This window comes from Microcaecilia unicolor, chromosome 10 (assembly GCF_901765095.1).
Source record: "Microcaecilia unicolor chromosome 10, aMicUni1.1, whole genome shotgun sequence".
Lineage (NCBI taxonomy): Eukaryota > Metazoa > Chordata > Amphibia > Gymnophiona > Siphonopidae > Microcaecilia > Microcaecilia unicolor.
In genome coordinates, this window is record NC_044040.1 from 212,541,564 (window position 1) to 212,566,735 (window position 25,172).

At 45.2% G+C, this 25,172-nt stretch overlaps 1 protein-coding gene across 1 annotated transcript; it reads left to right on the forward strand.

Moving 5' to 3' along the window:
- Positions 1–2,574: 2,574 nt before the first annotated feature.
- Positions 2,575–20,972, forward strand: CLDN1 (claudin 1). Its single transcript, XM_030216286.1, has 4 exons — positions 2,575–3,046; positions 14,467–14,631; positions 17,397–17,481; positions 20,413–20,972. The coding sequence occupies exons 1-4, from the start codon at positions 2,824–2,826 to the stop codon at positions 20,573–20,575; spliced, it is 636 nt and encodes a 211-aa protein (XP_030072146.1). The 5' UTR covers positions 2,575–2,823; the 3' UTR covers positions 20,576–20,972.
- The last annotated feature ends 4,200 nt before the right edge of the window (positions 20,973–25,172 follow it).

Below are 25,172 nucleotides of genomic sequence, written 5' to 3' on the forward strand. Positions count from 1 at the left end.
ATGGCCACCTTCGGTTTCCATTATCGCTGAAAACCGATGCCGACCATCTCAAACCCGCCCATCTCTGACATTTGGCCGGGCCCAACCGTATTATTGAAATAAAAGATGGCCGCCCATCTTTTTTGATAATACGGTCGGGACCGTCCCTTCTCGGATCAGTCCACGGAGATGGCCGCCCTTAGAGATGGGCGGCCCCTTTCGATTATGCCCCTCTATGTGTGCTATAAGCGTTATGGTAACAATATTACTCAGAGTTCATCTGCAGAGAAAGTTGAAGGGGGAAGTATTGGTCCTTGGGTTTTCGTATCCTGATGGCCATTTTTTTTTTTTTAAAGAAAGAAAGGTACCAGGCTGGACCAGTGATGGAAGGGGTCAAATTCAAAAAGGTTTCAGGTCAGTAACCTGGCATAATCTGGCCAAAAGTCATTATGTGTAAATTTTTTTTTTAATTAGTCACCTTACTTTCTAACTATTATTAGTCTCTTATCTATGGACCCTGTTTACTAAGCCACGTTAACAATTTTAATGCATGTTAAACGTGTAAACACGTTAACTGTGTACATGTCTACAATATCCCTATAGATGCCTACACGGTTAGCACACACATTAATCATAGGCACGTTAAAATTATTAACACACCTTCGTAAACAGGGCCCCGTATGTTCCATCTTTGCTTTAACCTTCACGATCAATTAAAATGTTCTATTACGTATTGTGTTGACATTGGAAGTAGTAACTATACCATACTTTGCATTGTTATTTGAATATTTTTACTACCGTAATTGTCTATTGCTCGTGGTTGATCTATTCTTACTGTACACCGCCTTGAGCGAATTCCTTCAAAAAGGCGGTAAATAAATCCTAATGAATTAATTAATTAATAAGACTCATGTCTCAGCAAAGATTCCCCTCAGCATCTCCAGGGGTCTCCAATTTTCCCTCAATTCATCCCCAAAGTGAACTTTTGCACTTACAATACCCATTGCACAACTGTGAAGGGGCATTTTCTGGTTTATAAAACATACTTTACATGCAGGGAAAGCTATACAGATCTGCCCCTTATGTATCTAAGCAGGCTCTCCTTTGTAACGGAGAAAACTGTCCTCTGTTGTATTGTTTTAGATATGAGGCTGTGTCTAACACGCCTCCCTGGATTCCGCCGCATACGATTTCTAGTTATGTGTTTACATGGAAGAATTTAACCTGTGGTCACATGTTTTTTTTTTGATTGTAGATAATGAAGGGATTAATGAAGGAATAAGCCCCTACTATGCTCAGCCCACAGGCAGAGAATTTATGAGCAGCTTAACTGGATATTGTCAAGAATAAAAGTAAAGCGGTGGGGTTGCTGTGTTAGTTCACTTTTAAAGGTAATAAATCAAAACAGAGAAAAGAAAATCAAGAAAAGATACCCAACGGTATATTTAACATAGTTAAGAGGAAGGAAAGTTCCCAGAAACCCAGCTGCAGCAGTGATACTCATACTCTGTACAGTCTTGTCTGCCAGGAGTGATTTGCACATGAGCTGTTTTTTTGTCACTTTAAGTCTTTCTACATGTCTCATTCTAAGTTTTGGTGTGCAAAAATACTAGGACTAGGGGGCATGCGATGAAACTACAGTGTAGCAAATTTAAAACAAATCTGAGAAAAGTTTTCTTCACCCAACGTATAATTAAACTCTGGAATTCCTTGCCGGAGAAAGTGGTGAAGGCGGTTAGCTTAGCAGAGTTTAAAAAGGGGTTGGATGGTTTCCTAAAGGACAAGTCCATAAACCGCTACTAAATGGACTTGGGAAAAATCCACAATCCCAGGAATAACATGTATAGAATGTTTGTACGTTTGGGAAGCTTGCCAGGTGCCCTTGGCCTGGATTGGCCGCTGTCATGGACAGGATGCTGGGCTCGATGGACCCTTGGTCTTTTCCCAGTGTGGCATTACTTATGTACTTATGTACACTTGATCATGACCTAAGTGTGAAGATGGGACTCGTCAGCCCATGCCTGCCAAGGTGGTCAGATACAGTCAATATTTTTCTGGCAGATTTATTTACCCCAGTGCTAAGTGCCTGAGGCTATCAGCCAGTTATAAACATTTATGCAAATGAAACCTGTGTATTGCATATATTATTTAAAAAAAACAATAAAAATGTGTTTTCTTGACCCCTGACTAGTTTATTATCTGGGCAATAATAATAATAATCTCTAGCTTTTTCTGTTTCACACACCAGATGCCAATCGGAAGATCACCTGACTTATTCAGCTTTGCTGGTCTCCCTATTCTTAAACTGCTGATCTGGACAACACAGACGAGAGAAAACTGAAAAGAAGTCTCACATGCCCTTAGGGATCAACAGTTCTTCAACACATATCAAGCACGCAGCTGTCTCTTCATAGGGAGTGAAGGTTCTATGACTTGCCTTTATTTCTGTACAATGTGAAACTCCTGGGAAAGGGTGTGGCTTTTCCTACAGTGTTCCCTGAAGAAGCCCAAGAAGAGGTGTGGTGGGGGAACAGATCCCAAGTGAAACCACAAGGGGGAGCTCTGGAGACTCCAGTTAAATAGAGAGATTTAAGACACCTACCGTCTGCATTCAGGTGTTACTGCCTAGGAAAGGATCAGCTCCTTCCAGCACTACAGAAGAAAGGCGGACAAGACACTTTGCTGCCTGTCCTGCTCATCTTATTATTTTTTGTAGCTTCTGAAGAAGAAAAAAAGTCCTTAGAACCTTTTTTTTTCTCTATCATAGATATCTCCAGCTGAAAAGAAGTCTGCCTGAAGCCAGCCAAAGACCTCTGAATTGCAGATTGAGTGGTTGAGCAGAAGATGGCTAACGCTGGCTTGCAGATGTTGGGATTTGTACTGGCATTAGTGGGCTGGATTGGCTTCATTGTGTGCACGGCCATGCCCCAGTGGAAAATGTCCTCTTACGCAGGCGAGAACATTGTCACCGCTCAGGCCATGTACATAGGGCTGTGGATGTCTTGCGTCATGCAGAGCACCGGCCAGATGCAATGCAAAACTTATGATTCCTTGCTGGTGCTGGACAGTAAGTAAAAAAATTTTAAAAAGTCCTTCCTCATGTCAGATGTAAAGTGACTTAAAGGTGTGCGTTTGTGTTACTGGGGCTGGCTGGGGTACTTGAAAGTGGCCCTTGGTATAGAAAGCTGGCATCGACCATGTAGCTTCCAGTGGTTTGCAGCTGGCTCGCAACTGTTTATTAGAGAGATGTGGTAGCCGTGTTAGTCCACTTGCAAAGATAATCAATAGAAATAGAATAAAAGAAAACAGAGAAAAGAAAATAAGATGATACCTTTTTTATTGGACTAACTTAATACATTTTTTGATTAGCTTTCGAAGGTAGCCCTTCTTCACGATTTTCTGATCTGACAAAGGAGGGCAACCTTCGAAAGCTAATCAAAAAATGTATTAAGTTAGTCCAATAAAAAAGGTATCATCTTATTTTCTTTTCTCTGTTTTCTTTTATTCTGTTTCAACTGTTTATTGAGACTAGCCAGAGACCTCTCATTCATCTGAAGTTCTTTCACTTCTGTTGTTATCTTTACTCTCTTAAAGGTGATTAAATTATGTTTCTGCTTTTATTATTCTTGGCTGGCCAAACTTCTGTATCTTGTGAATATGCAAAAAAAAACAATTTAAGAAAAAAAAAAGGAAATACTTTGCATACAGGTTAGAGAGAACAGAGAAAAGAATGTACAGAAGGAGTGACAGAAGATTACCAAACAGCATCTGGGTGACACCGGGGAATCCTAGGATTTAAGTCCAGTTATGAAGCAAGTGGATAAGAGAAGGGAACAAAAGAACAGTGAAAGGAAGGAAAACAGAAACACCCCCCCACTTCTTACTAAAGCAAAACGTTCAAACCTCAGGAACACTACCCACAGCTTCTGTTCCCCCAAAAAATTAGCACAGCAGGGGACCCAGCCCACCATTGAGAGCTGGGTTCGGATAATTTGCAGGGAAAGAGTTGATGGTGTCTCAATTTCTATTTTCTGTTCAGAGTAATCAATGTTAGATCTGCCTGTGGGGAAAGGCCTGCAGAAAGCTTTATGGTCGCCGCGTTAGTCCACTTTTAAAGGTAATGAATAGAAATAAAACAAAACATAGAAAAGAAAAGAAGATGACGCCTTTTTTTTATTGAACTAACTTAATAGATTTTTGATTAGCTTTAAGGCAATCCTTCAGATCAGAAATAAGGTATTTGTCAACATTTGCTTATTTCTGATCTGAAGATTAAGGGTTGCCTGCGAAAGCTAGTCAAAAAATATTTAGTCCCATAAAAAGGTGTCATAGAGGGAAATAATCGAACGTCGCCAGTGAAATAGGTCGCCGGCGATCTATTTTGGCGGCGGCGCAACAGCTGGCCGGAACCGTATGTTCAAAAAAGATGGCCGGCCATCTTTTTTTTTCGATAATACGGTGTGGGCCGGCGAAATGCCTTGGATTTCGCCGGGTTTGAGATCGCCACTTTTGTTTTTCCGCGATAATGGAAAAAACTGCCGGCGATCTCAAACCCGGCGAAATCTAAGGCATTTGGCCGTGGGAGGAGCCAGCATTTGTAGTGCAATGGTCCCCCTCACATGCCAGGACACCAACCGGGCACCCTAGGGGGCACTTCAAACATCTTTTATAAACAACCAAATTAGCTTCCAGGTGCATAGCACCCTTCCCTTGTGTGCTGAGTCCCCCAAATCCCCCCCAAAACCCACTGTCCACAAGTGTGCACCATTACCCTAGCCCTAAGGGCTGAAGGGGGGCACCTACATGTGGGTACAGTGGGTTTTGGGGGGTTTGGGAGGGCTCAACATTACCCACCACAAGTGGAACAGGTGGGGGGGGGGGGGGGGATGGGCCTGGCTCTGCCTTTCTGCAGTCCACTGCAACCAACAACAACTTTTCCAGGGACCTGCATACTGCTGTCAGGGTGCTGGGTATGACATTTGAGGTTGGCATACAGGCTGGCAAAAAAGGTTTGTATTTTAATAATTTTAGTGTGGGAGGGGGTTGGCGACCACTGGGGGAGTAAGGGGAGGTCATCCCCCATTCTCTCCGGTGGTCATCTGGTCAGTTGGGGCACCTTTTTGAGGCTTGGTCGTGAAAATAAAAGGACCAAGTAAACCCGGCGAAATACTGCTTATCGCCGGGTTTTATTTTTCCATTATCCGCGAAAGCCGGCCATCTGGTAGCCATGCCCAAGCCTGCCCATGTCCCGCCTTCGCTTCGCCGCCAACATGCCCCTTTGAACTTTCGCCGGCGAGGCGAAGGGAAAGCGGCGAAGCTATCACAAATGTAGCTTTCGATTATACGCTTTTCGCTGCTTTTGCGAAATTGCCGGCCATATCCCGATTTGGGTCGGGAAATAGCCGGCGATTACTTTTGGTTATAAGCTGGATAGTAACATATAGTAACATAGTAGATGACGGCAGAAAAAGACCTGCACGGTCCATCCTGTCTGCCCAACAAGATAAACTCATATGTGCTACTTTTTGTGTATAACTTACCTTGATTTGTATCCGTCCCCTTCAGGGCACAGACCGTACAAGTCTGCCCAGCACTATCCCCGCCTCCCAACCACCAGCCCCGCCTCCCACCATCTTATTTTCTTTTCTATGTTTTGTTTTATTTCTATTTATTACTTTTAAAATGTTAAATGCAGGTTAGATCTTGCTGACACAGAATCCCCAAGCTGGTCTAGGTCGTTCTTTCTTAGAAGGAGCTGTTGCAGAATCAGGCGCCTAAGCTCCCAGGGACAGGTAATCTCTAGCCAGACTGCTCATTTCTTCTACAGATGCCGCTAAAATTCAGGTGTATGCACGGGGGTGGGGTTTCATATCGTTCGTCTCTCTTTTTGGTTTCATTGATCGGGCTTTCACTGTTTTTAAATTTTGCTTTGTTTTCCAGTTTTAGCGCATGTAAAGTGGTTTTAAACTGCGCTAACAGAGAAAATCTATAGGATAAGCGCAAAGACACACCTAAGTGTTTAGAAGATTGTCAGATACACACGTGTGCATCAGTGGCATAGCCAGACCCAATATTTTGGATGGACCCAGAGCTAACTTAGATGATGGACTCTTCAACAGCACAGCACGTCACACCACACCACAGCCCCTCCCCCCCCCACCAAGATATTTTAAAAATTATAGATTTTTTCACCTACCCTACATCAACATCTCACCTCCTCCACGGCGCCCCAGCATCTGTACCCCCATCACTGAACCCCGTCTCTCCCTGGCACATCATTTTCCTCTCCGGAGGGACCCAGCCGATGGAAGCCTGCAGGCAGGGCTGCCGAGATGGGGGGCAGAGGGAACAAAATTCCCCGGGCCCGGGCTTCCACGGGGGGCCCGGCAGCGGGGTCAGGCCACCGGCGCTGCAGTTCCTGATCTCACCTGCCTGCCTCCTCGGCTCCGGGCCCCCTGCATTCGAAGCGGCGGTCACAGATCGCCTCTCTTCGGGCCTTCCCTCCCTGTGTCCCGCCCTCACGGAAACCGGAAGTTACATCAGACGAGGGCGGGACACAGGGAAGGAAGGCCAGAAGAGAGGCGATCTGCGACTGCCGCCTTGAATGCAGGGTGACCCAGAGCCATGGAGGCAGGCAGGTGAGACAGCGGACTGCAGCGGTGGGGGGAGTGACGGGAGGCGGCAGCAGCAGGGCAGCCTTGCCCCAGGCCTGGCCTAGTCTCTCAGCGCAGGCAACAATAATTGAATCACTGCAGGTACCGGGGACACCTGTAAGGTACACCAGGGAGGGACGGGGTTCAGCGATGGGCAGGCAGATGCCGGGATGCCACGGAGGAGGAGAGATATTGATGTGGGGTGCTGCCGCTGGGTGGGCCTGAGCCAAGAATGGGTGGGCCTGTGCCCACCCAGGCCCACCCATAGCTACACCACTGATGCGCATGCACATAAACAGATAAATGCTTAAAAATCTGCGTAAGTGCTGTTCTGTAAATAAGGGCATATCTTACATAGCACATATTTGGCAGATATGGGTGGTAAGTTGGGGGTGTTGCTCTAGCATTTAGGGAGCACATTTATACCAACCACCTCTAGTTAGCAGAAACCACATACGTGCATATATATTACGCTACCATTCTGTAAAGCAGGGTTGTTTAACCTTGGTCCTCGAGGGCCGCAATCCTGTCAGGCTTTCAGGATTTCCCCAATAAATATGCATGAGATCTATTTGCATGCGCTGCCTCATGCAGTGAGATCATGTATATTCATTGGGGAAATCCTGAAAACTCGACCTGGCAAGGTAAAGGAAAGGCGCCTGCATCCCGCTATAGCAGTGGTTTTCAACCCAGTCCTCAAGGACCACCTGGCCACTCAGGTTTTCAGGATATCCACAATGAATACGGATGAGATAGATTTGCATGCACTGCCTTCTTGGTATGCAAATTTCTCACGTGTATATTCATTGCAGATAACCTGAAAACCCAACAGGCCAGGTGTGTCCCAAGGACTGGGATGAAATCCATATGGTCTCCTCTAGGGACCTATATAGATGCACCAATTATACAATTACCCTTTAATGGTTTAATGTGGGGGAAACGAAGCAATGGAACAGGGTGAAATAATGTTTTTCGGCTCTCATCATTTCTGTGTTGTTTTTAAAGAAACACACACCTCTTTCACAGCTATGAGGCAACTCCCTGACGTTTGTTAACCCTGCAGGCAGGCTCAGGAGGATTTTCAGCTTGGTCCACCACCTTCCACAGCAGAGCTTCTAGCAGATTCAGAATCTACCCCGGTCATCTATGTATGACGTTTGGGGCCTTATGTACTAAAGCGTAAAGTAACTTTACAGGCAAAATATCGCACAACACCTGGAAAGTCACAGAAACACCAGAGATCAGGCATTTTTGTTCTATTTTGGTCGCGGTCACTTCACGGGGGTAATAGGGAGACCTGCTATCACAGCCCTGGTGATTCAGAAGACCCCAGGCCACCCACCCCAAAGACTTCAATCCCTGGTGGTCCAGTGGACCCCAGACCCCCCCATCCCTCAAAGATGTGAAGGCCTTGTTGTCCTGTGGACCCCAGGCTCCCCTGAAATTAAATAACACCCTGGTGGTCCAGTGGTACTACTACTACTTAACATTTCTAGAGCACTACAAGGGTTACGCAGCGCTGTACAAATTAACGAATAAGGACGGTCCCTGCTCAGAAGAGCTTACAATCTAAAAGACGAAATGTCAAGTTGGGGTAGATGAGATTTCCTGAGAAGAGATGAAGTGATTAGGTGCCGAAGGCGACATTGAAGAGGTGGGCTTTGAGCAATGATTTGAAGATGGGTAGGGAGGGGGCCCGGCGTATGGGCTCAGGGAGTACCCTAACCCCCCCCCCCCCCAGGGCTAGCCCTGGAGGTCTAACTGTGACCCCCCAACCCCCTCCTACCTTGAAAGAAGGAGGAGGGATCTAGCACTCCCTCCTCCTGTTGGGTGCCTCCTCAAAATGGCAGTGCCCTACCTTGCTTGGTGCATACTGGGATGTACTGGGCGGGGCTTAACTACCATAAAAGGGCACAGCTGTTGAGCACATGCCCAGGCACAATCCGCCCACAGTTGTCCCTCATGCTCAACGCTATGACCACACTTAAATTTGCACGTCATTAGCATTGAGCATGAGGACACTGCTCAGATGTGCTGATTGGGCAGTATTTCTCCGGTGCTGTTCGGAACAGCGCCGGAGTTTTGAGCATCTGGGCCTAAGAGCTTAGACAATTGATCATAGACATGAGACATATTTGTGTCATTCCCAATGTCATATCACTGAATATATCCCCAGTGATTTAGAGGCGAAAAAGTTCAGAGATAAGGTCAAAATAGCTGAATATATCTTCAAGGCTATAAATGTTATAGACCCCTTAAATAATATCATTTCCATAACTAATTTAACCTATATACAATAGGGATGGGCTGTCGTTTGTGATGAAAGTCGATTGCTGATAAGGGTCACTCTTCAGAAAATGGCAGGGCCGCCGAGAGACTGGGCCAGGCCCGGAGCAAGGCCGCCCCTGTGTCCTGCCCTCGTCTGACGTAACTTGTGTGAGGGTGGGACACAGGGAGGGAAGGCCCAAAGGGAGGCGATCTGCAGACTGCCGCTGCTGCACTTCTTTCACATGGAGCGAGGTGAGGTGCTTATGATTTGAATTCAGGGGGGCCCGGCCTGGTGGTGGACGGAGGGGGGGGGGGTGGAGGGGAGTGCAGCGCCGGGCCCACCTTGGAGGCTCGGGCCCAGGGAATTTTGTCCCCCCTGCCCCCCCCCTCTCGGCACCCCTGGAAAATGGTGCCCAAAGTTAGATGCCAAGAAGATCGATGCTAACTCAGTATTCTGTAAAGGTCCTCTGCGCAAAGTGTCCTTTGCTGAGTACCAGCTTATCACATGCCTAACCTTGGGCAAGATCACTTAAACCTGGTGTAAATACCGGCAAGCAGCTAATGGCGGACATGCCTCTCATGGCCACACCCCCTTTTGAATTAAGGCGCATATGTTATAGAATAGGGCGCAGGGCAAAGCCGCATGTAACTGCAAATGAGTGCCAATTAACCCTAATTATTGATTGTTAACAACTTGTTAACTAATTAATTTGCACATGGATCTGGGCTCAATGCCCTAATTTGCACACATCAGCTGTGGGTGACCTTTATAGAATCTGGGGGTCTGTGCAAAGGGGTTGCAGTGTTTCCAATGGTGCACACATGCATGTGTAAGCATGCTGGTTCATGCACGCATGACGGTTTGCACACTCTTTGCACATAATGCACACTTTTTAATAAGAGTGTGCCTTCATTGTACATACTTCAGAGAAATGTATACTCGTAACAAAATTCATTTCAGAATGAAAAAAAGAAAAGCCAGAAGAAAATTGCGCAAAATATTTTTGGCTTCCTATTCCTAACATTCAAGTTGGGGAAAAAAAGAAACCCAACCAAAAAACCCATAAAGATTCCTGGAGATCTGGAGATAGTTGGGCTAGGTGGCAATGGTAGTAGGATACCTTGGTATAATATATGCCTGAGTGAATCGTCACTCGGAGTATTTGAACACATTCCAAATTCCTGGAGATGGGATCAACACCACAGAGGTTTTACACACCAGGCAAGTTTAAGCTGCATATGAAGATTTTCTTCAGAAGAGATCAAAGACGTAGGTCCATCAGGATGTCTCTGGATTCTCATCCCATCTCTCCCCTAGTTCTAGCTCATAGGGTGATGCAGACAGTGTACCACAGCTGCCCTTGGATACAGGGGGAATGTTTTTGTGATTCTGAGTCCTTAAGGATTTCTAGAGAAAAGCACTTCGGATCTTCCAAAGAGACAGAAAAGCAGTGGACGGCATTGAGATGGTGTCGGAGGAAGGTAGACTATTAATGTGATGGGACGTATCATACGCCTTTGCGTGCCTCAGATCTGTCTGCTCTCTTTTAACTTCCCCGCTAGTCAGAAGCTTTTCTGTATATTCTTGATGTTGCTCATACCGCACTTGTCTCTACCTGTCTGTTTACCGCCTCACCAAATTCCAGTCTCAGCAGCACCTAGGGATAGTTTGGTCTTTGCAGGTTCAGACCAGTTTCTCAACCACATCAGATGAGTGAAAGTATTCTCAGAACCCTAGTAACGTTCATCAGGATTCCAGTACAACCCTGACAAAGATGTCAACTGCTCAACCAAGACAAATGTCCAGTACGGACGAAGGCTGATGAGTGGCTTAGGCAGGGTTATTGGGCAGAACGGATGGACCACGCAAGTCTTTATTTTCAGGGCAGGGAGCTCCCTTATCCATCACCTCTTCGACTTGCATTATTCAGTCATTACACCTCTGTATTGATGCATCCATATTCATCTTGTACAGTGCCAGGCCGGTAGTTGTGCTCCAAAACTTAAGACTAGTGACCTAGTATGTCTAAGTACTATGTTGCATTGTTAATGGATTTGATATACCACATTTCTGTGGTTACAGTTGAAGTGGTTTACATATTTTATACATGCATTTATTTTGTACCTGGAGCAATGGAGGGTTAAGTGACTTGCCCAAAGTCACAAGAAGCTACAGTAGGAACTGAACCCCTTTCAACTTGGTTCTCAGTTCTTCAACCCCCTTCCCCTGGTTCTTAGGTTGCTGCATTAACCATTAGGCCACTCCTCCACTACCTCTACTAATGAATCCATCTCAACTGTTCAAAATTCTTGGGAGGAAGCTGTTGGGACCCCCCCCCCCCCCCCCCCATAAATTGAGCCGAGAAGTTTGGAGGGTACGTTGCTTTGATAATTCTTTTCATTATTATTAGCTCATGCCTTTTCAGTAATTGCTCATTCCATTCCCCCCCCCCCCCCCCCGAGGATCCAATCTAAGTTTGTACCTGAGGCAATGGAGAGTTAAATGATTTGCCTAAAATCACAAGGATTAAGTCTCCTCTTCCCTGGTTATCATCCCATAGCACTAACCATTATTTGGTTAAAACAGTGGATGAATTTACAGAAAGGTGAGGAGCTGGTCTTAATTAAGAGGGTGATAAAGCTATGGATGTATATTTGAAAAAATATTGTTTGTTATTATCCTTTTAATTTCATGTAATTCCTCATGTTATTGTGAGTTTCTTGTATGTGAACCGCCTTGATCCTCAAACTGGGAGTAGTGCAGTGTACAAATCTCAGATTAGATTAGATTATTCAAAATCTTGGCACGACAGGGGATGGCAATATTGTACATGAATTATCAGTGTGAGAAAAGTGTCAGATTGCTGATAGTTTTTGAGTGAAGAAACAATGATCTCATTGTTTTCTGAGGAAGGCCAAGTCTTCCGGCTGAAAGTGACATGAAAATGTACGGCAGGAATCAGCGAGGACGAGGGGAGCCTGCGCTGAAGAGCTGTTTTTCTCTCTTTGGCAGAATTAGAATTCCAAGGAAATCTAGTAATGGTCCTTCAGTGTAAACACCCACAGAAGTTTTCTGAAGGAGGTTTTAGCTGCTGCCAGAAGGCCGTGGACCTTCTGGATGTGTTTGAAAAATACCAGAGAGTTATAGACCGCTCTTAACTCGCCTTAAAGATAAAGCATGCATCGTGCGGGCAGCTCATCGGCGAATGAGTCGCTGCCTGCCATGAACAAGTCCCAGCTTAGTACTGCACTGTAAATCCTGTAAGGCAGGGTTGCCCAAATCTCATCCTGGAGAGCTGCAAACAAGTCATGCATATTCACTGTGGAAATCCTGCAAATTTGTTTGCTTTGTGGCCCTCCGGGATCAGATTTGGGGGACAGATTTTATATGGAAAGATGACACCCTATCTAAATATGCAGCTATCCCTGGGAAAGAACATTTCAGTCAAAAGATATTCATTGAGTTATTCGGGGTTTTTAGTTCAGCTCCCACTCAGAATTACATAATATATTTATTTATTTATTTGTTACATTTGTATCCCACATTTTCCCCACCTCTTTGTAGGTTCAATGTGGCTTACATAATGCCGGAGAGCAGTTGCAGACTCCGGTGTAAACAAATACAAGGTGAAGTTGTGATAGGGTAAGGTTCGTGTGGTAGGACCACATAGAGGAATCGTTCGACGGGAGAGTTCGGTGATGGCCATTACGAACTTTAGTGTTGTTGTGTCGCAGAGATCAGGCGTTTACGTTGGATCTGTAGGGTATGCCTTTTTAAACAGGTGGGTCTTGAGTGTCTTTCTGAAGTGTAGATGGTCGTATATGGTTTTCAAGGCTTTTGGTAATGCGTTCCACAGTTGTGTGCTGAATTAGGAAAAACTGGATACGTAACTTGATTTCTATTTGAGTCCTTTGCAGCTTGGGTAGTGTAGATTTAGGTACGTTCGTGTTGATACGGATGAGTTTCTGGCTGGTAGGTCGATTAAGTCTGTCATGCAATCCGGTGCTTCACCGTATATAATTTTGTGAACCATTGTACAGATTTTGAAGGCAATGCGTTCTTTGATTGGGAGCCAGTGTACGATAGATCTGATCCTGAGTAACCCTTTCCCAATCATCAAGGTTGCTCTTGTGATGTTGCCAATGGCTAGATTTGGGTTGAGGAAGCTAGCTAAACTGAACTCAAGGCATGAAGTGAAAAACTCTTGCCCACACTTCAGTCACCAGGACTAACTTTTGCTAAATAGTATTAAAATGTGACCTGCGTTATTTCCAGTGCGGGGTGTTTCCTGCCCACTAAAGGCCACTTTTAGCATTGCCAGTAAAAGACTGATTTTCCTTTTTCTATGATACGGCCATGCGCTAATTTTTCCATTAGTGCGTGACTATTACGACGTGAGCAGTTACTGACACCTATTCCGTAGGCAGTAAGAGCTCATAGGTTCTATATATGGTGGCTGAAAAATCCGCCCAGTAAAAAAATGCACCTAAATTTTATAGAAGAGGCTTAAGTTTTCGCACGGCATACAGAATACGCCCAAATTTGGTTGTGTCCATTTAGGCCAGGTTTTAGTTGGCGTAAATCCCGATTGCCTATATTAGGCGCAGAGCAGGTGTATTCTATAATGATGCGCATAGATTTTAGAAATGCCCATACCCCATCCATGGCCACACCCCCTTTTCAACTATGCACCTTAGAATTTACATGCACCACGTTACAGAATACACTTGGCGAGTTCTGCGCGTAAATCTTAATGGCAATTAGTGCTGATAATTGCGTGTTAATATCCAATTGACAGCGCTGATTAGCTAATTAACCAATTAAGTTATAGAATACACTTTGATCTCCACGCAGAAATGTATTTTTGTAGCGCCGGATATGATGGCACACTGGGGGTGGGAGGCAGGGGCGTAGCCAGACTACAGATTTTGGGTGGGCCTAGGCAAGAAGTGGGTGGGCACCAAGTGCTCTTCCCCCCCCACCTCCAACCACCACCAACAAAAATATCTCAGCTGGCGGGAAAATGCTTCTTTCCACCATGGCAGTCTGCAGTACGCATGCGCTGAAAACTGAGCATATGCAGGTGCTGGTATCGTGGAGAGTGGAAAAAAAGTGGTGAAGGGACCTCAAGAGGTCATCCAGCCAAGCCCTTGCCCCCTGTTTCATCTGCTCCTAAAATTGTCCACTAAAGGAGATTTCTCCAGCTCCCTAGAACACTTGTTCGCAAATGGGGAAAGTCTTACCAAAGTCCCATCCACATATCCCCTGCTGGAATTTTATCCCAGTTAATTGTTGTTCGTTGAACATCATCCTTCCCTTAATCCTTCCTCTTGCAGTTGAAAATCACTGTAGAGTAGCCCCCTTCATTTTCCCTTCTCTTGAATACATAAACCAAATTCCTTCCATCTAGCTTTATAAGTCTAGTATCTTGGTCTCTTTAATCTTAGCTGGGCTTTCCCCCATTTCTCAACCTCTTTCACCTGGGCTCCCGTGATGAAAGTTTAAACATATTTTTCCACGTTTTTATTATTTTTTTTTTAAAGTGTTTCCTCCAATTTGTTTCAGCTGATCTGCAAGCAACTCGAGCCCTGATGATCTGCGGCATCTTTATCGGGTTCTGCGGCATGTGCGTTGCTGCATTTGGGATGAAATGTACAAAGGGCCTTGAAGATGACAAGGAGAAGAAGGGAAAAATTGCTGTGGCTGGGGGGGCACTTTTCATCATTGCAGGTAAGAGGAGAAGACTATTTATTTATTATTACATTTGTACCCCGCGCTTTCCCACTAAAAGCAGGTTCAATGCGGCTTACATTGTAATAGGGATTACAGAATATTGATAAAGACAATAAAGTTGAGTATCGCGGAATAATGAAAGAGATTAGGTAGGAGAAGGACAGGGTGAAGGGAGTAGGAGAGGAGAGAGCAAGGGTAGGTGAACATTGGAAGGGGGTGGAGGAGGCGGGAGGGGGATGGGTTACAGGATGAACAAGGGAGTTATGGTGGGAGACGTAGTCTAGGTCATTGTCGTTGTCTCCTGGATATGTGTTGGCTAGTATGGTTCATAGGATTAGTTTGGGTCATTAGGATAGGCTTGTTTGAATAGATGGGTTTTTAGTGATTTCCCTATGACTTGGCATGCCTCCTTTTCAGGGCCTGGGCTCAACATGGGTGGGCAGAAGAACTCCGCCCTGTCCCACAAGTGACTGGGTCTCTCCCTCTCTCGCCTGCATTCCATATGGTCTCTCAAACATCCCCCTCCCCCGCATTCCTTTTTAAGTGGAAAAGTTTCACCAGCAGCGAGCAGCAACTAATACGCACTGCTCATGTTAGCCACACAGCCTTCCCGCTGATGCAACTTCCTGTTTCTGCATAGGTGGGAACGCATCAGAGGGAAGGCTATGGGGCCATTGCGAACAGTAGGTATCAGTCGCTGTTCGATGCAGGCGAAGATCTGCTATTTACAAGGTATGCAGGAGGGACTTGTTGGGAGTTTTTGCCTGGTGGGGCTTGGGGATCCCTGCCAGCCACATCATAGGTGTGCTGCTACTGGGTGGGCCTGGGCCCACCTGGGCTCACCCTTGGCTACACTACTACTCCATTCTGCGGTGATGCTAGATGTATGCAGGGGAATATAAGTACATAAGTATTGCCATACTGGGAAAGACCAAAGGTCCATTGAGCCCAGCATCCTGTTTCCAACAGTGGCCAATCCAGGTCACAAATACCCGGCAAGATCCCAAAAATGTACAAAACATTTTATACTGCTTATCCCAGAAATAGTGCATTTTCCCCAAGTTCATTTAATAACGGTCTATGGACTTTTCTTTTAGGAAGCCGTCCAAACCTTTTTTAAACTCCGCTAAGCTAACCGCCTTTGTTAAGGATTTTTTTCATGCTTTTTATTATTATTATTATTATTAATGAAGCAGTTTGCTGAATTTCCCAAGGACATTTCTAACCAAAACAAAACAAAACGTGCTGCAAATGACATGGGAAATGAAACAGAGTGACAATTGTGGGCTTCCCCTCTCTATTATTTATTCCTTCAAATAATTTTAGGACTACAGAAGACTCATGAAATTGAAGTAACAGAATTAAACCAAATTCAAGAAGGCATCTCTTTGGTCACTACTTAGTTAAGATGTGGAATTTATTGCCAGAGCATGTGGGCGAGGCCTGGAGCATAGCTGTTAGTAACAAATAAACCCCAATTTCTGGAAGCCCGCTCATAAATACCAGGGGAGAGTTGGATTTAGATTTTAGATTCATTATTTACCTTTTCCAAATTTGAGCTTGTGAGAAATTATATATTCAGATCAGGGGCATAGCCAGACCGGCGGGAGGGGGGTCCAGAGCACAAGGTGAGGGGCACATTTTAGCCCCCCCCCCCCCGGCGCCGCCGACCCCCCCCCCTGCAATTGCCGACCCCCCCCCCCCGCCGCCACCAACAACAACTTTGCCCCCCCTGCCGACGACCCTCTTGACCCACCTCCCGCCGCCAACCCTCCCCCGCCGTCGCCTACCTTTGCTGGCAGGGGACCCCCAACCCCCGCCAGCCGAGGTCCTCTTCTTCCGGCGCAAGGCTTCATTCTGTTTCTGTGAAACTTTGCGCCAGAAGAGGATCTCACTGGCGGGGGATGGGGTCCCCCGCCAGCAAAGGTAGGCGATGGTGATGGCGGCAGCAGCGGGGGAGGGTTGGCGGTAGGAGGGGGGTCGAGAGGGTCGTCGGCAGGGGGGTCCAGGGCCAAATCTACGGGGGCCCAGGCCCCCATGTAGCTACTCTACTGATTCAGATACGTGAGTTATTTCAATGCTTAAACTGGCTTACCTGTGAGAACGGAGGGCAAAATGAAATGCCCAAGGTCGCTTAGGGATGTGATGGCCAACATTTGTCTGTTGCTTCTGTTGTTTGTTATTTTTCTTCATTTGACATGCGATGTTGTCAAAAGTGTGCATTCTTTAGTTCGATTATGCCCCTCCACGCGTGCCCAACGTGAGCCAATTTGGAACTATTGCCTGGCTATCGCGTGGTCCGGGCGGTAATTTCATTTTGTAAGCACGTCCAGTAGGTGCCCTGGAAATTTTCTGGCACATGGCACTAACCGGGTGGTAATCAGCATTGTATACGCACTGATGATTACCGCCCAGTTAACGTATGAGACCTTACCGCTAAGTCAATGGGTGGCGGTAAGGTCTCAGGCCCAAAATGGGCCACACATCCATTTTCAGCCCCAAAAAAGGGCCTGTTTTGCAGGTGCGCTGAAAAATGAACCTGCGTGCATCCAATACAGGTGTCTACACCAGCGCAGGTCATTTTTCAGCGCAGCTTCGTAAAAGGACCCTTCACTAAATAGGAGCCAGGGAGTTCCTCTGCCAAATGAATTGATTTCTTGATCAAAATAATATTGAGTGAGCAGGTGGGAAACTGGTTTATGTCATTATATCATGTGATGGTATGTAGATATCATACCTAAATTCCGGTTGTCCTTCTTTAGGTCTCGCAGTCCTGATTGGCACAGCCTGGTATGGAAGTAAAATTGCACGGGATTTCTACAACCCTTACACCCCCACCAATACCAAGTATGTATAGTGAACTATCTGCCTATTTATTTATTTATTTGTTTGTTGCATTTGTATCCCACATTTTCCCACCAATTTGCAGGCTCAATGTGGCTTACATTAAGCCATAATGGCGTATCGCCATTTCCGGATAGAAAAATACAAGTGGTATTGCATTAAGGTGCATAAATGGTAAAGTAGAATTCACAGTGGTATTGCTTAGAAGTTCCTAAAAGATAAAGTGAATTATAGAATAAGGTAGACAATCAACTCTAGAAAGTTCATTTCCGGTATGTGAAATAAAATGGTAGTGCGTATTGCGTAATTTTCATTAGAAGCACATAAGTTATCAGTCTAGTGTGGGGATTTCAGTTTTGTCTAGTTCATGATGAGTCTAGATATACTTAGATACACCCTTGGGTCTAGATACACCCATCCCTCTCTAGGTATATTTATATACTTAGAGAGGGGTGGGTGTGTCAACAGATGACTATGGATGGTGAAGATGCATGACTTGAGTTACAAACACGTTCATTGAAACATACAATTGTGACATGGGGTTCCATTTGCATTAAGCAGTTAATGTAGTAATTCACACTTAGTACAACGCCTGCACCAGTAGTTAAGGAAACAGCTCGACACTTAGCATATGCGAATTCCCGTTTTAGGGCCAGATGCACGAAACTTGACGAGCCAGCAACGTGGTTTTTAAACTGGTTCTAGCCAGTTTAGCATGCAAGTAGTAAACCGGGACATGCACAAACGGGTTCCCCGAGCCATTTTCCTGTCACGGTAGCAGCTAACGAAAACGGAATGCAAATGAGCTACAGGTTATTATAATGAGCTAATTAGCAGATGCACAGCCGTTTTCCGACTCCAGGCACCGTGGAAAACCTAACGGGAGGTCTGCACCTCTTGTTGGGGCTGCTGAGCTGGACTATGCAGAGGAGGACGCCCATCACAAAAGCTGAAGAAAAAATATCCGTGCTCGTCAGGGACATCCATTATTTTTTTCGAGTGAAGGATGTCCAAGTGCCTAACACTCGGACGTCCTTCACTCAAAAAAAAAAAAGGATGTCCCTTTCGAGCACCTGGACGTTTTCCTTCAGCTTTTGTGATGGGTGTCCTCCTCGGACGTGTTTTTCTTACGTGCCTGAAATGACCACAGCCATGGAGGTTCTCTCAACATTCTCCGTCCCCTCCAAGGTTGTTTTCAGCTTACGCCCCCCCCCCCCAACGATCGGGACATGAGAGGACGTCCAAATCAAAACTATTTGGACGTCCCTCCCTCCAGGTCTCTCTCAGCCAATCACAGTGCGTTTAGCTGATACCGGTAACAGCTAAACGCGCATGCTCAGCTGGCCAACTGGCTTCCCCTCTTTAGGAAGGAAATCGCGTGCAAATGAGCTAACAGCGAGCAGCTCATTTGCATGTGATTTTCTTCATCCATGCCCTTTCCTTACCGATTCGCTAAGGGATCGGTAAGGAAAGGGCTCTTTACGTGGGGTTAGTGCATCTGGCCCTGGGTAGAGGATGCACCCTACATTTACGGGAGAATTCTATCTATGGAACTGAATTTTCAGCATGGAAAAGTGTTCTAACGGACACAAAGCACCGAAACAGGACAGATCCACATGAAAACACACTTACACATCCAGGAGGGAATGGCCATGGGAGGGACGTGGGCGGGTCGGGGCATTCCCTCAACATGCGGGCAATGCTATAGAATACTGCGGATCTGCGCTTAGCTTGCTCGTCGAGATTTACATTTGCTTTTCGTTGGTGTAACTCCTCGTGCCCACAGTTGAGCATGGATCCCAGGTCTACCTGCTATTCTATATAGGATGCTGATCCCAGAACGCCTGTTATACAGCACCGGTGTTTTGGGCGCTGAATTTTGATTGCCATTTACGAAATCCAGTCCATAGCATGCAGTATGCTACTGTGCATTAAAAAGTTAACACAGCATATCATGCGGAACAGTTAATGTGCTGAATCTGATGTCTATGAGTTAACTGTATGGGAAGATGCTAGGCAGATCCCCATCATTTAACACAGAGTCCTTGCAGTTATTCTGTGCTAATTTTGGTAATTAATGCATGGTAACTGCAAACTTTTAACGTAGTTTAGCAAAAGAGGGCCCTGATATGGTCAGAAATGTATCTCAATATCAGAAACGTATCTCAATATCAATACTGGAAGTTGCGTGCATCAGTGCTCTATCAGACACGGTGTGTCTGATAGAGCACAGATGCATGCAACTTCCAGTATTCTATAAGTTGTGTAAGTAAACGGGAGATACGCCCATGTCCCACCTATGTTCTGCCCTTATATATACTCTTGTGTGCTCTCATTATAGTACAGTTTGACGCATGTAATTGTGAATTTACAGTGTTCTATATATGGTGCCCAATGTTGAGTGCCAAAATTAAGAAGCGCACAACTTGATTGATCAACGAACCCTTAACTAGCGATCATTGGGTGCTAACAACCAATTACTGCAGTGAATTGCGAGTGCTATTCTGTAAGGCGCCTAAAAATCAAAGACAATCCCAAGCACGAACCCACTTCATTGATAAATCTTTTATCTCTTGTGGAGGATCTTCAGAATCTAATGCAACCATACTGCTTAATAAACATTTTTTCAGGCAGCAGAGTGTTAATCGTCATTGATCCAACATCTTATTGTATTAATTTTTTTATCAATTGTCTATTTTTGAAGTGATTTTTCTGAATTACTTAACTGGCAGCGATTTGGTGTAAACAAAGAACCTCAACCGACATGGCCAAGTTTCGAGTCTTCATCAGGGCAGAGGTTCAAGATCCCGTATAGGTTTCACTAGAAGACTAAGTGATAGGAAAGAACTAGGGTAACAGTCAACTAGGATCCTTTGACGCAGAATACTACTGTTTCCTGGTTTCTGAACACGCCTGTCTTCCTTCTGTCCTCAGGTATGAATTTGGACACGCTCTCTTCATAGGCTGGGCAGCCGCAGTTCTAGCTATCATCGGAGGTGGCATACTCTGCTGCTCTTGCCCTAGAAGGGAAACCTCATACCCCCCACCGAGGAGCCAAGGCAAGAACACAGCCTCAGGGGGCAAAGACTACGTATAACACAGACAGCGCTTCAGTATCATGGGAAGGGACGTTAAAATGCTGGGATGGCCTGAGCGTTGGCTTCACAATGTTCGACAGAAGAAGTGCTTCCTTTTTCTTACATATGAGAATGGGTTTCTTCGTCCTGATTAATAGATGAACAATGTTCCTTCCTCATTCTTTTCTCATTAAAATAACACACTTAAATAAATACAGATATATTTTTTACAAAAATGAATGCTACAAATCGTTGGGCACTCAGAGTCTTTGATAGCATGTACAGTAGGGATGACAAGCCAGAAAATGGTGCGATTTTGTTGAGGACTTGCTATAAGAATCACCTAGACCAGTGGTTCCCAAACCTGGTCCTGGAGGCACCCCAGCCGGTCAGGTTTTCAGAACATCCACAAGGAATATTCATGAGAGAGATTTGCATGCACTGCCTTCACTGCACGCAAATTTCTCTCATAAATATTCATTGTGGATATCCTGAAAATCTGACTGGCTGGGGTGCCTCCAGGACCAGGTTAGGGAACCCCCAACCTAGACTGCTACTCTAGAGAGAAGGGTGCTTTTGACTCTGCCTCTCTAGTTTTGCCTCTGACGCAGCCTTTGGCGAAACATGGCCTCGTCAGGCATAAGTGTATTTGGTAGAATTCAAGTCCTTGCTGCTGCTACTATCTACAATGGTTCGTGCATGCATGGTGGTTTCACTATTGGGAAAGAGTGCGTGTTATTTTCACATAGCATGCACTATTATCAGCAAACAGATGAAAAATACAGAGCTCCTTTTACTAAAGGTGCCCTAATCATTAGCGCATGCTAAATGCTAAGGAGCCTATTTTATTCTTATGGGATTCTTAGCAATTAGGGACTAATTCTATAAACGGCGCCTTAAAAATCGGTGCCAAAAAACCACACGCTTAGTGCGATTCTATAAACTACTCCTAAAGTTAGACGTACTTTATAGAATATGCTCACGCACCGTTCTTTTGTCTAAAATTTAGGCACACCTAAAACCAGACCTAAATACCTGCGCCTAAGTTAGGCGCAGAGTGGGTGTATTCCATAATAGTGCGCATCATTGTTTAAAACACCCACAACCGCACATTCCATGCCCCCTTTCCGGCTGCACGCATTAGAATTCACACGCAACGCGTTATAGAATACGCCTAGAAAGTTGTGCATATAAATTCTAATTAAAGCCAATTAGCGCGCACAACTTGAGATGCATTTCTAGAATTTGGGGGTAAGTGCGCATTAACAATTAGCATGTACTAAATCCATTAGTGAAAAGAGCTCGTAAATGTCTGCTTTTTCTGTTCGTTTTTGACATGCCCCTGCATTGTTGCAAATCACAGCCCGTTACCTAATGTACAACAGGGTTTACAGTGCTGCAGAAAAGACAGAAGCAGGAGAAAGAAGCAGAATGTAGCAGAACCAGGACCTAATCTTTGGGCCGCAAGCTTCTCTCTTTTACCTGATCCACACAATAAAATGCAGCATTTGAATTAATTCCTTGGAACAACCACTGAACGGATGAATCATTTCCATAGTACGCTATGCCTTTAAAGTGATTCCATGCTCATCTGATATCCATCTGTGATGGCTTAGCTATGGGGGGCCACGAGAGCCTCGTCCTCCCCAAATTGGCTCTGGGGCCCCAGACCCCAACCAGCTGTTTATCTGTCTCTCACACTTGCTTCCTCTCCTGTTTACAGTCGCACCGTGCATGATCAGTTTCATTAAAACGTGCGTGCAGTGCACGGCGCACTGAAAACAGGAGAGGAAGCAAGTGCGACACCAGCAGCGTGGGATAGATAAACGCGTCAGCTGGCGGGGATTGGGGACCCCTACCAGCAAAGGTACCTCGCGGGGTCGGAAGCGGCGGGGGAGGGGTGGTGGCTGGGGAGGTGGGCTAAAATGTGCCCCCCCACACACACACACTTTGGGCTCTACCCCCCTCCCGCCGAGGTCTGGCTACATCCCTTCTTGTATTTTCAACTGTTGTGAGAACGGGCAATGGGCCAGCACTGTGGAACGCACTGTCCTTCTCATCAAATATGGATTCCCTAAATCTTGAGGGGAGGATTAGGAAATATGTAAATAAAGTTGGTATTTCATGTAAACTTGTACAAACCATTTGAATGAATGTCTTGCGGTTTTTGTTAAGTTGACAAATATTGTCGTTTGATTGCATTCCCTTGGAAGGGAAGCCTGCAAACCACATGAGGTTAAAGAGGTGTTTCTGTATTCCAGAATGTACATTTAACCTGTTTTTTTTTTTAGGATTCTAAGCTATACTGGATTTTGCGTTTTTTTTTTTTAATCTTTGTATATGAAATGTAAAGAGACTTATTCAATAAATGAGATGAATATTTGAGGTTCCTGGCTAGAGTTTTGTTTTAAAGGATAGTACGTTAAGACAAGTGACCCAGTTTCGGGGGAGGGGGACTTTTCTTACATCCTTTGGAATTTCCATGTGAATTTCTGGTAGAGGTACCCTTGTTTTTTTCATCTAAAATCTCACATAGCAGATTGCATCCAGAGATGCCAAGGGTGGGCCCAAGCCAAAAAGTGAGATTCACTGGCCCAGTAAGAAGAAAGCCACACACTTTTCCAGTGGTTTAGTGATGTATCTAAAGTACATATATCTCTGCACTCCTATCAGCCTCTCCTTAGGCCGTAATCTTCCCCTTCAGCAACCCACTCCCTTGGCATCTATAGCCAATTCCATGGTCTACCAGCACCCTCCCTTTTCTTGGCTTCAATCAACCCCTCCACCTCCCACCCAAGTCACCTTGGTAATGCTCAATGGAAACAGCAGAAGTGACAGCCCCTTACTCAGCCTGTGCTGGCCTCTCCCACAAAGTTCAAGTGGATCAGTTTGTGCTCAACGGAGCACTGTGGGATTCATATCACTAACTGGTAATATGGGAGAAAAGAGACCCAAATCAGTTGTGGCACGGTAGATGAAACCCTGGTATGAGAGAAGCTCTGGCTGCAGCAGCAGTGGTGAAGTGCTACCGGGACGGGACTGCCAGTTTAGTTACACCAAGTGACAGGGCATAAGTATATAAGTATTGCCATACTGGGACAGACTGAAGGTCCATCGAACCCAGCATCCTCTTTCCAATAGTGGCCAATCAAGGTCACAAGTACCGGGCAAGATCCCAAAACAGTACAATACATTTTATGCTGCTTATCCTAGTCAAAGGATTGTAACCAGCACATACTGAAGCCTGGGGCATGAATCGGAACTATAGCCACTCCCCCTTGACAAAGTTTGTACGAAACGGGTACCTGTCGGGGATTTAAGAGGACACCTTTTCGCCTAAGATAAGTGCAGTGTGTTGCTTTTTGACAAATATATATTTACTGAAGAAAACAGAGCAAGTTGCTTTTTGTGATTATAAAAGGGTTGGTGGAGGTGGAGTCAATGATTATGACATGAATATATGTAATATATTCACCTATTGAGTGAAAACAATATTACTATCTACAGACAAATTGTGTATGAGACTCCCTTTCACTTTAGTTCAAATAGTATTTAAGACTATCGCATCGCCATACACACACTCTGTGTATTTTGTTTGTTAATTTATCCTAGAAATAAGCAGTGGATTTTCCCCGAGTCCATCTTAATAATGGCTTATGGACTTTTCTTTTAGGAAGCCAGCCAAACCTTTTTTAAACCCCGCTAAGCTAACCACTTTTATTACATTCTCTGGCAACGAATTCCAGAGTTTAATTACACGTTGAGTGAAGAAAAATGCTCTCCAATTCGTTTTAAATTGTAGCTTCATTGTGTTCTCCCTAGTCCTAGTATTTTTGGAAAGAGTAAACAAACGATTCACATCTACCCATTCCACTCCACCCATTATTTTATAGACCTCTATCATATGTCCCATCTGCCGTCTTTTCTCTAAGCTGAAGAACCCTAGCCCAGACAGATTTGTGTGATCTGCTCTTAAAAGCTTTGACTGAATAACCTCCCAACACCACTATAAGCAACATGTTTCGGTGCTTATCCCCTCTCGATGCTAATGTCACCCACACCTCTAACGTGGCAATGAACACATATTCCCTCTGGCTCAGAGGAGGAAATTCACATTAATCCCAGAGTGGAGAAGTGGTCTAACAGAACCGAAGAGCCAGGTTCAAATCACACTGTGGCTTCTATGACCTTGAGCAAATCATGTAACCCTCCATTGGCTCAGGTACAAACGTGAACTGTGAGCCCATCAGGTACAGGGAGGTGGCCACTCTATCTGAATGTGGCTCACTTGAGCTGCTAGTGAAAAGCGTGTGAGCCAGATCCAAAAACCTAAATAACTAAGACCACTCGTGAAGAAGATTCATTCTAGGAATAAAGGACCCTGGATTGTGTGTATCAGTACGAAAGAGAATGGAGATGTGGAGGAACCACCAGGACGGAGAGTTAACACAAACGGAAGCACATAAAGGACAGGGAACAACACCAGACCAACCAGTCCAGCACTGAAAACTATATTAAGTAGTCCAGGAGTGAAAGGGTTCATGTCATAGTCACGTGGTGATGTAACAATCTTCAGCAATCAACCTTCGATATGTAGTTTTCAAATCATTTGCTAGG